Below are 16,006 nucleotides of genomic sequence, written 5' to 3' on the forward strand. Positions count from 1 at the left end.
CTATTTGACTTTTAAAGTCTTTTCTGTAGCTACACTGAAGTATTTTTGTAAGTACTTTCTTTGAAAACTTTTTTTTTACCTTTATTTTAGCGTCATATAGAGAGGACAGAGTTATCTTTGTCTTAGTGTTCTTCATTACAACTAAGCTAATACATGGTAGATTATCAAAACATGATGGACCAATTGAGAAGACTTATCTGATTGATAAGTCAAGATGTACATTAGGACTGAGTTTATTATTTTCTCAAAACAATTTAATTCAGGTGAATCAAACTAATTTTTTAATTTCATAGAAATAACAAGTATGCTAAATAGCATGACATCTGATTACTGTATTTTTATTTGGATAAAAGTATTACAGAAAGATTTTACATAGATTTGTATTGTTTATTCTAGGTACTTATGCTATAAACTGTGCTTAAAGTAATGACCTCATAAGAAATTTAGAGTCTTAACCTTTAGCCTTTGAATTACTATAAAAAAGGAGTTGAGTTTGTGTGGAATATTCAAAATAATGCAAAGAACATGGCTGTTTTTCCTTAAAATTCAAAAACCTACTTAGTATTTATTTTTTTGAAAAAATAGTAAATAAATACGGTTTTACAAATTTTCATTTCAGTTGCTTTTGCCAAGAGTAAGTTATTTGACGTTGGTAACTGACAAAGTGAAAAAGCACTTTCAGAAGGTTATGAGACAAGAAGACATTAGTGAGATATGGTTTGAATATGAAGGCACACCACTGAAATGGTGAGTGAATTTTTCTGCATTATTAAGCATTGAGTATATGCTAGCTTTATGAAGGTATAGTGCCTTGAAGCAATTTTTAAAAAGTTATATAAAGAAAAAATCACTAGTCTAGCTCATATAATACAGTGAATTTTAAACTATTATTCAAACATTTTACTGAAAATATTCCTACCTTCTTTTGGATGCATGGGAGACTGGACCAATTTGTATATATTTTCAACAATAGATTTTTCTATGGCATAATAATAGTGTATTTGGCTATGGTTTTTTCCTTTTTTCCAGATATGTGTAAGAGTCCCTTATGAATAAGTCACTCTGTGACACTATTCAATTTTGTTTCTATCTCCAAAATTTTTATAACAGATCTTTATATATACATGATTACCTAAAATGGCATCTTTCAAACTGATCGCCACATTTAGTTGATCATGTGCCGTACGCATATTTTATCTAGCCTTGATTTCCTTTTTAGGTGAAAAATAATTTAGATATTGTATAATTCTTAAGAAATGTATTAAAAATAAATCCTGAATCTGGGCTTATCCATGTAGAGATGATGTATTTCTGTACTTCCTCTGTTACTGGGAGTTTTGTAAATTGTGCTTCCAAAAATATTTTATGAAATTGGACAAATTATAGAGAAGAATATAAAAAATGGTTCAAAGTATGCTGAGATACAGGTGTTGAAATGCTGCCATATGAATGTAGTTGAATGAAAATGTCAAGACTTAAATATGAAAAATATAAATAGGTTAAAAGTAGACTTGCTTTCTAAATCTGGGAGTATTAAAATGAGTTTTAAAAGAGATTCATAAAAAAGGAAGCTAGTAGATGTTTAATAAATGCAGCTGACTTGAATATAAGTATCACATAGAAATGAGTGAACTTTTGGAACTCACTTCGTGTTGATGAATTCTCACAAGTGAGTAGATTTTTCGTAATGGTTTAGAAACATACAAAGTGATATTTTGTATTGATTTGGAAACAAGGAGATTTTGTATTGAGTTATAGGTCATGTCTCCCAACCTTTTGAGGCAGTCCTGGGAAAGGATGACAAAGTTCTTTATAGCATTCATTTTTAAATAAAAACCGTATTGATGAGCTTCATGATCATATATCAGACTCATGACTCTTGAATAGTTCTAGACCTCAGGCAGCATAGATAAGTCAATGTTTTCTGTTTCTTTTTATTTCTCAGAAGAATTGGAGGTTTTGGAATGGGAAGGTGGCTTAAAAGATGTATAAGAGGAGCAAGGATCAGGAGAGTAGAGGGAAAGGAAGGAGGGGGAAAGATTGTGGGTCAGTAGCAATAGGATATATCTATATTCTTGACAGTTCTATCTCTATTATAGTTGGATATTGAAATTGCATTGCTTTATGTGTATTAGTTACACATTATTGTAAAGAATTCATGACTGACACTAGGCTTTTCAGTTTAATCAGTGTAAAGTAGGGCTTCTTAACAAGGGCTCTATTGACATTTTGGCCTAGATAATTTTTTGTTGTGGGAGGGCTACCCTGTACATTATAGGATTTTTAGCAGCAGCCTTGGCCTCTACCTGCTAGTGCTAGTAGCATTCCCTCTAGTGATTATTTATAGTATGTGATTATTATAAAATGCTGCCAGATGTCTTGGGGTGGAGGGGTACAAAACCACCCCGAAAGGAGAAACTCTGGAAAAGATGGGAAACTTCAATTTAACTTTTATAAGTAAATGATTGCTTAGCCATCATCCTTCAGCTGCTGTTTTCATCCATCCTGTGTGGCGGTTATTTTTGTATTTCATATGTTTTGTATCCTCTAAGTTTGTATTCTATATCAGTGAATAATGTTTTGACCATTGCTCCCTGTTACTACAGAGTAATGATTTTGGCTTAAATATATAATGTTCTTACTTTGTCAGTATTTATCGGAGAGTCTTTTATTAAAGAGTAAAAAAAATATTTTTCCTTTTAGAGAGCTTATGTGAAAGTAATTGTGTTCACTATCTTTGTTTTAGGTTTTGAGGTGTTAATGTTTTATGTGTGATACCACTTTTATAGTTACGTGTTGCTATGAGCTTGTTGTATTTAATGAGTTTTGATAAAACTTTTCCTTTAGTACAGTACTCCCCCCTTTATCTGTGGTTTTGCATTCTGTAATTTCATTTCCCCTCAGTCAGCCACGATCTGGAAGGAGATGATCCTCCTCTGACATACTGTTAGAAGGTTGGCAGTAGTAGTGTAACACTATGTCATAATGCTTATGTCATTCACCTCACCTCATCTCATCACATAGGCATTTTTATCATTTCACGTTATCACAAGAAGGGTGAGTACAGTACAATAAGATACTTTGAGAGAGAACACATTCACATAACTTTCATTATTATAAATTTTGTTATAATTGTAAGTTATTGTTGTTAGTCTCTTACTGTGCCTACTTTATAAATGAAACTTTATCATAGGTATGTATGTATGTATGTTTAGGAGAAAACAGTGTATGTAGAGTTTGGTACTACTTGCGGTTTCAGGCATACCTGGAACAGTCTTAGAACATATCCCCCATGGATAAGGGGGACCAACTACTACAATGTAGTAGTCCATCTCCATATATTTGATGGACAAATAGCTTCCAGAGGCATGAATGTAATCCAGGACCTCTGAGCTAAGTCTTGATCTTTTCTCTTTTTGCTCCCAACTATAGCAATTTTCTCCTATGTTAAAGGAGTCCTCTTCCTGTGTTAAAGGAGTCATAAACCATCAATATCTACCTGACATTTAAGCAGTGGGCTTCATATGATAGGATAATCATTATAGGGAAGGAGCTACCACTGAAATTTTGTAGGACTTGGACTTTTGAGACCATGCACGTGTCTTAAGAGTAGAGGAGCAGTTATGTGAATAGGATGATAACATCTTTCTTATGCTTGATTCTTTGGAGTTTTAAATAAATCCAGGTGAGAAAGGAAATCAAATACCAGTTTAGACAATTCATAAAAGAAGAAAGAGCATAAATTGAAATTCCTTCTTACTCTGTAACTCCAGCTATTTGTATTTATTATTATAATTATTTAAATATCTGCATGAGATACTTGAGCATGGGCTTTTGTACCTTAAGCAATAGTACACAAGAGGTGCGAAGTAAATGTTTGTTCAGTGGGTGAATGAATCTAAATTAATCCCTTCTTTTTATTGAGAAAATGAGGCTCAAATATATAAAATAAACTTGCTCAAATGAGTGACTAGGACCAGATTTTGAAAGTCTCAGTTCAGGGCTCTTTTCACCACACCTGCTGATATTGTACTTGTTAGTTGTTATTTTCTTCATATCTGTATGTTCTCTCTAAATTGCTTATCTTATTTGTCCATATTAGAATTGAAAGATATTTAAGAACAGTGGTATACACATAATGAATACTTAATATATTGTTGATTTGTATAGAGAATCTGAGGGGGCTTTATTTGATTAGTGTTTTATCCTCTACAGTCCTTTGTCTCCTTAAGTTTTAAAAATTACGGGGCAAATAGAAAGTGCTGATTTAACTCAATGCAAGGATTTTTTTTTTTTTAGAGTGATTTGAGTTCATTAGTCACCAGAGGGTGCTCTAACATTGCATTTTAAAAGGTGATGGTTCTTTTTACCATAAATTAAATGTTCAAAGTTTGTATTTGTTACTTTTATATTAGACTTATTTCAAGAGAACAGTTCCTGGGTCTTTAAAGAACACTTTGTTTATATACCCTAATATTGGTTAGATCTTAGGCCTTCAGTATAAATTTTAGAAAAAGCCTTTCTTTTTTGTCAACTATAAAAGCAAGTGTCACTAATATAATATTATTATTATTTTGTATAACCTGACTTGTTTTCAGGACTGGTTGTTGAAAGAAAGAAGTTGAAACTACCTTTAGAATTAAAAAAAAAAAAAAAAAAAGAGCAGCAAACACTGATGTTAATCTTAAACATAGACATAACAGAATGACCCAGAATTTAATACTGTATCTATCTGGTTTCAAAAGTAAATTTTAACAAATAACCTCTTAATCATAAATACTCTTCTCTCTTATGGCTTGTCTTTTTTCTAAGGTTGTGAATTTCTAAAATTTTTCTTTTTCTTAAAAAGATTTTATTTATTTATTCATGAGAGACCCACAGAGAGAGGCAGAGACATAGGCTGAGGGAGAAACAGGCTCCCTGCAAGGAGCCCGATGTGGGACTCGATCCCGGATCCACTGAGCCACCCAGGCATCCCCCGAATTTCTAAAATTTTATAAATTCTATAAACTTGAATTTTGAAATGTGGTTTACTTTGCATTTGAGACATGTAGTATCTTCTTGAGTATTTTTGTACTTTTTCATGCATAAGAGTAGGTTTAGAAAGCTGTGAAACACAGTGGTAATTTACAATTGTGTTCTATAGGTAAAGCAAGGCAAAATTGATTGTAATCATTAAATTACTTTGGTGTACATTTGAGTTGCATGCATTATTATTTTTTTTTTTAAATGTGGGGCTGTACTCACGACCCTGAGATCAAGACCTGAGCTGAGATCAAGAGTCAGATGCTTAACTGACTGAGCCACCCAGGCACCCCGATTTGCACCCTTTTTTATTCAGTGAAATATAATCCTGTTTCCAGTGAATCACTAGTAGGCTTATGAATAGGATGCATTTATTTCAGCGAAATGGAGTAGGACAATAGTTCTCTCTAATATATGGGGAGCTTTCTTTCAATGCTGTGTTACAATGTTGCTTTGCTCAAGTCATGAGCATGACTGCAGATGTTTAAACTACTGAGAGCACCCTTGGCTGACTTAGGAACATATCCGTTATTGCTATACATGTGGCCAGTATGTGTGTATGTATTTTAGCAGTAATGAAAGGGTAAAGAAGAAACAGCTTATGCAAAGAAAAATGAAAATATTACTCATTTTGAGAATTGAATTTAAAATAGTCTAGAGCAGTTTAAGGAAGAGAAAGAAAATGAATAAAATGTGAAAATAGACCTAAGACTAACTATTCTGGCACAGTCAGTTTTTATTGGGCAGTAGATTGAACCTTTACTAGTTGGATCTTCTTCTGGGATATATTCCAGGTTCATATCCTCACCACTTCCTTTTTGTTAAATTTAGGTTAGATTGGCAGGAGAGCAACATAACAGATAAATGGTTACATTATGATTTACTTACAGTTATGGCTTATGTGGTTTCTATGTTGTGGGTTAGGAGCCTCCTGACAAAACTATGTAGAATATCTGTTTAGAGGAGTTGTACAAATTAGTACTTTTGAAACCCTTGATGTAAATCAGATTATAGTGTAAGAGAGATTCAGTACCTTTAATTTTTGCAAATTCTGTTTTCTGTTAAATATTTTCTTGCATATATATTTTTTTTAAGTAAATGATTTTATTCATTAGAGAGAGAGAGAGAGAGAGAGAGAGAGGCGGGGGGGGGGGGGGCAGAGGGAGAAGCAGGCTCCATGCAGGGAGCCTGACACTGGACTCGATCCCGGGTCTCCAGGGTCACGCTCTGGGCCGAAGGCAGCGCTAGACCGCTGAGCTACTGGGGCTGCCCTTTCTTGCATATTAATAGACTCATCAGAAATAAGCACTCTTGGAACCAGTTAATTCAGGTGGTATATTTGTTTAGAGTTAGTATCCGCATCAAAATCATTCTAACCTAAACATCTACATTGAGCCACATAAAAGCTATACATACAGATTTTGATAATAGAAGTCTATATGTAAAGAAAATAGTTCTTTCTGGTGCAGTTTTATTTTTAAAGATTGTTACAGGATAATTGGTAATTATATTTTAAACATTTCTTTTTTTTTTAAAGATTTTTATTTATTCATGAAAGTCAGAGAGAGAGAGAGAGAGAGGAGCAGAGACACAGGCAGAGGGAGAAGCAGGCTCCATGCCAGGAGCCCAATGTGGGACTCGATCCTGGGATTCCAGGATCAGGCCTTGGGCCAAAGGCAGGCACTAAACTGCTGCGCCACCCCGGGAACCCCTGTAATTATATTTTAGAATGCTTTTATGTTAATACTTTACATACATTTATAATTAAATGTAAGCATTAGAAACTATTATACTTAAATTTCATCCTAATCTTTAGTATATTCAGAAAAAAAGAGTTATCATTTACTGTCAGAGACCAGTGAACTTTAAAAAATTATATATACTTGTCATTTTTTGTTAAAGATTTTATTTATATATTTGAGAGAGAGAGAGAGAGAGAGAGAGTGTAGGAGCAGAGGGGTGGCAGAGGGAGAGGAAGAAGCATCTTCCCCACTAAGCAGGGAGCCCGATGCTGGGCTTGATCCTGGGACTCCAGGATCATGACCTGAGCCAAAGGCAAATGCTTAACAGACTGAGCCACCCAGGCACCCTACTTAAGTCATTTTGTAAATGACTAAGGGAAGTATAATGGAATAGTGACAACTTATTAGCAATTTTAAAAAGCATTTAGATACAGCAAATTCATTTATATTCTATATTTTCCTGGGTTTAAAAGTATAGATACCGGAAATGGACAATGTCTTCTGAATACAACTACTCATTAGTTGTCATGCATTCACATAGACCTATAAGAGGTTCTAACTTATTGTGACTTCTGGCTCTTGTACTTACCAGCTATGCTTGAAGAAATTTTTTTTTTTTTTTTTGAAGAAATTTTTAAACTTTTGACAGGTCATGATTTTGTGGTAAAATATTTGTTTACATTAATAATCACCAATTAGAATGATCAGTTCAGTACTTGTTCATTTCTACATCATGTAATTCCTTCCAGTCATCTTTAGTACAAATCTGCCTTTAGCTCTTGATCACTTACTATCAGGTAAATTGCGGTGCACAAATAGCATAAAAGATAAAAAAAAAAAAAATCCTATCACACATCTTTTGAACATAGTAGTCCAGGTTCTTGTCATAAAATAATGTATGATGAAATTATTGCCATTGAATAACTAAGTGGATAAGAATGCCATGTCTTTAGAAATATATTGTTCATTCATTAGTTTTTGAATTCTGGAAAATTCACCTAGAATATCATCTAATGACTCATAGTCTGAGATTTCAATTACATGATCAATTTTATCACTGTCATTAAAGTCTAAAGTACTGCTGTCTCTGTAAAAACCTTCTGATTTATCTAATAATTGAGTAACATCTTCCCTTGTCAATTTTCCTTTCTTTCCCATTATGCATGGAAAATAAGACATTTTGAATTTTCAGCTGTATTAAGATAGATAAAAACAGACTCCAAAGATGGGGTCTACATCCTTACTTTATACTTCCTTGAAATATGATGTAATATTTTATTTTATTTCATTTTTTAAAAGTTTTTATTTATTCATGAGAGAGAGAGGCAGAGACATTGACAGAGAGGGAAACAGACTCCATGCAGGGAGTCCAATGCAGGACTTGATCCCGGAACCCCAGAATCATGACTTGAGCCAAAGACAGCCCCTCAATCGCTGAGCCACCCAGATGTCCCTGATGTAATATTTTAGTTGAAACAATGAGAAAATGGAAGGACACAATATCGTATCATCCTTCTAGGATGCCATTATTTTTCCAAATTGTTACTGTTTTCGTCTTTTTTTTTTTTTTTAATTTTATTTATTTATTTGAGAGAGAGGAAGAGACACAGGCAGAGGGAGGAGCTCATGGGGAGCCCAATGTGGGACTCGATCCCAGGACCCTGGGATCACGTCCTGAGCCAAAGGCAGATTACTCAACCACTGAGCCACCCAGATGCCCCTTTTTTAAGCATAGTTGGGAATAATTGATAAATAATATTAAATAATTCCTAGAATAATGAAATAGAGTTCCTGGAATAGAATGAGGACTGAAAAAGTCTGTTTTTGTAAAAATGCAAGACATTATGTAAAGCTTGTACAATTTTAGGAAGTTCAGAGAGAAGGACCAGAGTTGGATAGAACGTATAACTTTATGTAATGCAGTATTTTTGTTTTTCAGAATATTGTTTTTATTTTAATTTTTGACCAAGGATTTTTTCTAGTTTCTGAAATGTTTCTGAATGAATCATTCTATTACTTGGTAGTCCAAAATTTCCTTCAGTATTCATATTTGGTTATGAAAGATTTGTGTTAGACGCCAACTTTCAAATAAGAGTAGTTTAAGGGTTATTATTCAGATACAACACATACATGAGTAAAAATACCCACCTTTTATTTTACTAGCAGGGCATTCATTCTAAATTCTTTCTTTTTTTTTTTTTTTCTTTTTTCTCTTTTTTTCTAAATTCTTTCTAAATAATACATGACCTCTAGTGATTTTTACAATTGTATTATGTAGATGTAAGCAAAAATAACTAATATTAGTTAATATTTGAATCTTGGTTAGGCAATGTATTTGGTCACTCATTTTGAGGGGAATTAGATGTATTGCCAAATTTTTCAGCTTCTAAATCTAGGAATAACTCACTAACATCAAGAGAACAGGACTGTACATGACACCAAGTAGTCTTCTTTTTGCTTTTATTGGAAGTATTGTTTAATTCTGTTTCATTATTTAAGCCACTTTAGATTCTTTAAAAGGATGATTTAACATGTAAGATTTGTTCATTGAAATCTACAAGGTTTGTATTATCAACCTTTGTTTATTGCTAAATAATTTGCTTCACTGTGAGTAATGATTATATTAGGAAATGTTCTCTTATTTAGGAAGTCCAAAATTTGTTTTTGTAAAAAACTTTAGTCTGAGGTTGCAGAAAAGTATTCAGTGACTTTGGAAAATGTTGATGTGCTGTTTTATGACAAAAGCAGGTTATAGTGTTTTGTAAAAGAAGCCTAATCTATATATATATATATATATATATATATATATATGCATAAATAAAAGACATTCTATAGTGTTAATATTAATAACCACAAAAGGGATGATTGCATGCCTTTTTGAGGTGCTTTTCTTAGTTCTTAAAATTTTCTAATATTTTAGGTTTAGAATTTTTTAAGTATGTTTAAGCTTTAAAAAACTGTTGTCCAATGTGAATACTGGGATAATAATCAGATACTGCAGTACCGTGATCTAACAGTTGTCATGGCTGATAAAAGATGCTTTGGCACAATTCCATTATGTATATTGAGGTTTCATTGGGGAATGAAATGCTTAGAAGAAAACTGATACGGGGAAACTCTACCATATTAGCTTAGGCAGTTAACTGTGTTCTATGATTTGTGGGTAAAGGCCCCTGATATTTGATGTTACAGTATGTGCTGAAATTTATTTTGGAGTTGTAGTTTTAACTTTAAAATATTCTTTCTTAAAACGTACTCTTTCATTTTTAGGCATTATCCAATTGGTTTGCTATTTGATCTTCTTGCATCAAGTTCAGCTCTTCCTTGGAACATCACAGTACATTTTAAGGTAGAGTTTAAATAGCATTTCCCATTTCTCCCATTTGTGGTACTTAGTAAGTAGACTTGGAGTAGAATTTTTTTTTAAGTGAAGTTGTATATTGCTTCTCCTATGACACTTTTTTTTAATGCTAAGCTGCTGCTAGTGTTCATACATATATCTTTGAGTTTATTCCCAACTCTTGGCAGAGCCATTTAAACACTTAATGTATAAATGCCTATTTGCTGGAGCTGAATACACTATGTTTAAAATTTGTAATATTTTGGAATATTTATATATTCATTTTAAAAAAATCAAATAGGAAGAATAAAGTCCTGAGTTTAGATGTGGGCATGGGAGTGGGGAGGAGTACAACTTAATACTGTTGAGTAACTCTAAGGCTATTATGATTGAATTGTGAGAAGGGTTAGGACACAGAAGTCCAAAGGCTTGATCTGAGTATGTTTTGAGAAATTTCAGTTCCTGTAGTTTTTAAGACCAGTCCAGATTTATTGTAACTTAATATTGTCCTAATAGTTCATAAAGTAGTCTGTCTTTCCCCTTTACCACCTTGATTCTTCAGGTCTTGCTCCCTAAGCAATTCACAAATACCACTGAAGGATTGAAATACCTCTATTAGTTCATCACCAGGCAGTGATTCTCAAAGGGCAATGGATTGTGGGAGTGAAGCATGTTAAGAACTTGAAAAGTCATTTTAGGTGTCTAATTTGCTTTCCTGTAGGGGGCACTCATTCAGTCACTGCCCAAAGGTTGCTCACCCATTCTTCCTAAGATACTTTCCTTCCCATTTTGCTAAAATTGAGTGTATGGGTCCTTGGCATTTATTTCCCTGTCATTTATACTAATGTGCTTTGCACAGTACCATGTTACTACAGAATTTAGTTACCATGGAACCAAAGTGAGGATATGGTTCTGATGTGCATGACTTTCAGTTACCATGTTACCATGCAAAGCAAAGACTGCCTGTATATATAATAATTTAAGTTTAGACCTGTTTGAAGATAAAACTACTCCAAGTATAATGACTGTAGGGGTTCCATTTTGCCTAACATGTTAGTTTTTCCCATTATGTTGAAAAATAATTTCCATAATTAGATTATTTATATGAGAGAGATGCATTCTAAGCATTTAGAATCTAAGTTAAAATATATCATAGCTGCCCATTTATTTATTGATTCAACAAATATCAGAAACCTGCTGTGCACCAGCCAGGCACTGTTCTAGAAGCTTGGGATACATGAGTGAATGACACAAAGACAAACACTGAGACACTTTATAGTACCTACCTGACACTACATACCAAACCCTCTGTAATTACTGACTGACTGAATCAGTAGATTGTAATAATAATAGGAAAGGCTTAGAATTGTTATGCTTGTTTTAGTGTAAGCAGTCTGTGGATCCATAGGGGTACCCAAAGCTCTTTCAAAGGATCCCTGAGGTCAAATCTGTTTCCATCATAATAATCAGATGCTGTTTACCCTTTCCTCTGTGTTTACGTTTGTACTGATCTGCAAAAGAGATGGTGGGTAAAACTCTTGGCACCAAAGCACAAAGCCGGGCAGTGCACCACACTGTGCAAGTGGTTATTTTATTCTTCACTGCCACACACTTAACAGTAGGAAGAACATCAGTTTCACTTAAGACTGTTCTGGATGAAGCAGTACAAATTATTGATTAATATTAATCTTAACTCTTCAGTACATGTCTTTTTAATCTCCTATGTGTTGAAATGGAGGGCACATATAAAGCACCCTGCTGTATGTCAACTGTGATGGTTGTCTTAAGGAAAAGCACTTATGTCCTTGTTTCAGGTCAAGGTGAACAAGCCATTTTTTTTTCATAAAACACCATTTTTTATTTGAAAGAGTGACTGATACAAAGTGTGTCTATTCAGACTTGGATATTTGTAAGACAGTTTCTTAAATAAAGTGAATCTCTCATTGCAATGACGACAGTATTTGTTGCCAGTGATAAGATGTACTTCTAAGTGAAAGTTAGAATTTTGGAGAACATATCTGCTACCATGACCTTGACAACATTATTATTCTTAAAACAATTTTCTGATGAGATTGGTGGTTATTTAACAGATCTGATTCTTAAGAAATTTTATGTAATGAAATGTGTCAACATTTAGAAAAGATTTACATTAATTCAGTAAACAAATACTTTCCAGATGGTTAATGCATGATGTTAAAAAATAATGCATGTGAAAAAGATCCATTCAAAATGCAAGGTCAGAATTAGGGATTTTCTTTTCTTTTTTTTTTTTTAAATCTCCTTCAGAAATCCCTTCTATAATTTCTTTTTCCGTTCCGTCAGTCTTTTTTTTTTTTTTTTTTTTAATTATTTATTTTTGATAGTCATACAGAGACAGAGAGAGAGAGAGGCAGAGACACAGGCAGAGGGAGAAGCAGGCTCCATGCACCGGGAGCCCGACGTGGGATTCGATCCCGGGTCTCCAGGATCGCGCCCTGGGCCAAAGGCAGGCGCCAAACCGCTGCGCCACCCAGGGATCCCAGAATTAGGGATTTTAATATAACAGATCAAAATGTTTATTGATATGCTTTCAGTTTCCACATTAATGTTATAATTAACTATTTTATTGAATCTGGTGTAGTATCAAAAAACAATATTCACAGACCTGAAAAGTCTGTTAAAATGCTACTCCTTTTCCCAGCTACATATTTTATAAGCCTATATATTTGTGTAAATTAACCAAAATAACATTGTAGAACACTGAATGTAGAAGCAAATAATTCATCTGTTTCTACAAACCCAAACATTAAAGATATTTGCAAAACTGTAAAACAGTGCCAGTATTCTTCCTAAGTTTTTGTTCTAGAAAATATGGTTATTTTTCACAGATAATAGGATTTTCGTGTTACGTATAATGGGTATATTCTTGGTATTTTTAAATGAATCGCTCTTTGAGGTCTTTAGTAGGTCACCATTTTCTTCCCAGATGAGAAGTTTATTAGAGAAATTAAATAGAAAACAGAATCTTAGAGCTAATAAGGATATTATAGAAGGTGTTTTAAATTTGCTCAAGCTACCAATGTATTTCTATCAGCTGTTCTTACACTTCCTGCCCCTGGCCCATACTGGAGGAAAATTATTACCCAGATTTCTTTTTGTATACTGTTCCCTTTATTTAGGGTTATAAGACTAAGCTTTCCTCAAAAGTTGTCCCCATGTGTTTATTGATGGCTTATCCTGATTAATGTAGTCCTATTTCTGTTATACTACTTTATGGCTTTTGATTGATTATAATGAAACAGTATGACATTTACAGGCAGAAAAGCAAATGCTTTTAGAGTGAGGAAGCAGGATTTTGTTTTGTCTTTAGTTTCTAGATAATAGTTTTACAATAGATTGAATTTATTGAGTAACAACTTTATGTCAGTTGATGTGTCAGTATGTATTTTATCTTTAATGCTACTGAGTATGTCAAATGATGTCTGTATTTTAACCAGACAACTTGGAATTTATTTCTTTTACAGTTGCTTTCAAAGATATTAATTGATTTTGATTAGGTTTTATACAATAATAAACTCCTCAAGAAACCCTCTCTGCCTCTACCACACATACACATTTGATCATTTCAGTGGTTCAGACTGAATTCTTGGAGGAGAATGAATAACTGTTAAGTAGTTTTCAGATATTTTCTTTAATTCTTAACTGACTTTGCTGTTTGTCATTTGAATAGATATATAGTGGTTATAGTAAATGAATTTTAACGTCTAGAGTGGTGCCCTTCAAACTTTAATGTGCATGCAAATTACCTTGGTGTCTTGTTAAGGTACCCATTTTGATTCTGATTTTGTAGGTTTGGGCTGAGAGCAGACGTTCTGTATTTTTATTTTTTAATTTGTTTTTGTTTTTTTCCATTGGATTTTTAGGCTTTATTGCACAAGTTCATTATATGTGCACAGTCAACATAGATGGCAGCACATGAGCATGTTTTATATCAGCTACCATAATGATTGCCATGCCTGTAAGAGTAAAATTATTTAGTTGACAAACAACCCTCCATGGGGGAAGTATTAAATGATTACCAGCCATACTCTGAGCTTTATGTTTTGTATTCTTATTCACAGTAGGAGTCCTGACAGGATTTAACTTCTAGCTAATTGATCCTTGGGTTTTTTTCTCCAGGATGCATACTGTGTATTAGCATAATTTCATTATGTTTTATCGATTGAAGCATTATAGGAGGATTTGCTCACCAACTCCCATTATTTTCAGATGTTTAACTTAACCTGAGCAAAAATTTATTTTGTAAACACAAAGGTGTTAGCCTTTCCCACCACACTTTCTTTACTTTTCAAGAGTGCCACCAGCTCACTCTGATCATCCAGATATGTACACAACATTGAAATATGATCTCATCCAACATATGTTCGTTCATTTCACTATCAGCAGTAACAATAATTTTCATAATTTGAGAGGAATTTGCATCTAAGCCACAAATAGCAATAGTGGAATTAACAACTGCTTATCTCAAATGACTACATGGATGCCCCCCCATATCATACATTTGAAGAATCTTTTTACATAAATGTATAATAAGGGAAGGTATCAAACTTCTTCCAACTGGTGCCAAGCCAATGTCATAACTACTATGTCTTTTCAATTCATGAGGTATTAGTAAAAATTATATAGCTTTGTCAAAATGAAATTATAGGTTCAGACACTTTATACCTTGGTGACATATCCATTCCAGGTATGTTTCCAAGATGCAACATTACCTATTGTAGAAGAACTTTTACACTTTACGATCATACATTAATGATCATTCTCCTGATTAGCTCCTTAACAGCTAACCTAACGCACAAGTGCAATAGATATACGAGTAGAAACAGCTTGAATTATTCTACTAGCCACTATTCTAATCTTGTTTTACCGTCACTGCAGTTTCATTATATAATAGATTAAATTAATAATCCTTCACTGTAAAGACTGTAGTGAAGCTATCAATGAGTGAAGCTATGAATATATACATATTTATTTTTTTCATCATGATAAGTGTACTCTTTAACACCCATCCCCTATTTTCCCCATCCCCCCACCCACCTCTGCTCTGATAATCATCAGTTCATTCTCTATAGTTCAGGATTTGTTTCTTGTTTGTCTCTTTTTTTTTTTTCCTTTGTTGTTTGGTTTCTTAAATTACACCTATGAATGAAATCATATGGTATTTGTCTTTCTCTGATTTATTTTACTTAGCATTATACTCTAGCTCTATCCATGTTGTTGCCAGTGGCAAAATTTCATTCTTTTTTATGGCTGAATAATATTCCATTATATATATCATTTCTTCTTCATTCATCTATCAGTGGACACATGGGCTCCTTTCATAGTTTGGCTTTTGAGGTTATTTTAAACAAGTTCACAGGTAATGCAGTGTACCACATGTTGATAACAAGAGTTTGAAGAACAGTGCAGATTTAAAAGTTAAAAATATTGTGTAAAGAACCAAAAGACTGTGAGGATGATTCAGAAAATTAATGTTTTTAGAAATTTTTATGTTATTTTTGGAGTTCTGAGAGACAAGCATTATATAATTGTAAAGTGTTTACTGCCTTAAAATGTGGATTTGGATATTTACTTTGCTTCCTTTCTCCATTTACCAAAACAAGTGAAAACAGTAACTTCTTCAGACTTTTCTAATTAGCTTCAAGGACATTTTTATCCCTAAACTTCATAGCTTACTGAGAAAATTATCTTATTTCTTTCTTCACTTTTTTATTTAAAAAAATTTAAATCTGTGCTGGAAGAGTTGAGAGTTGTCTAGTGAACATCCACATACCTTTTACCTGGATTTGCCAGTTGCTAACCTTTTGCTACTTTGGTTTTCTCCTTTGATATTTGTATTATTCTTATAGTATCCTGCTTG

At 33.3% G+C, this 16,006-nt stretch overlaps 1 protein-coding gene across 5 annotated transcripts in view; it reads left to right on the forward strand.

Annotated features, from left to right (window-relative positions):
* The window catches only part of ATG5 (autophagy related 5), a 124,832-nt gene that overhangs the window by 17,513 nt on the left and 91,313 nt on the right, over positions 1-16,006 (forward strand). For 4 of the 5 annotated variants that reach the window (XM_041760301.1, XM_041760304.1, XM_041760305.1 and 1 more), the window contains 2 exons: positions 620-747; positions 10,038-10,116. In XM_041760301.1, coding sequence (XP_041616235.1) covers positions 620-747; positions 10,038-10,116 — 207 coding nt within the window. The remainder of the gene's footprint in view (positions 1-619; positions 748-10,037; positions 10,117-16,006) is intronic. The other variant, XM_041760307.1, reaches the window with a different exon arrangement.

Source organism: Vulpes lagopus, chromosome 1, assembly GCF_018345385.1.
Source record: "Vulpes lagopus strain Blue_001 chromosome 1, ASM1834538v1, whole genome shotgun sequence".
NCBI classification, from domain to species: Eukaryota; Metazoa; Chordata; class Mammalia; order Carnivora; family Canidae; genus Vulpes; species Vulpes lagopus.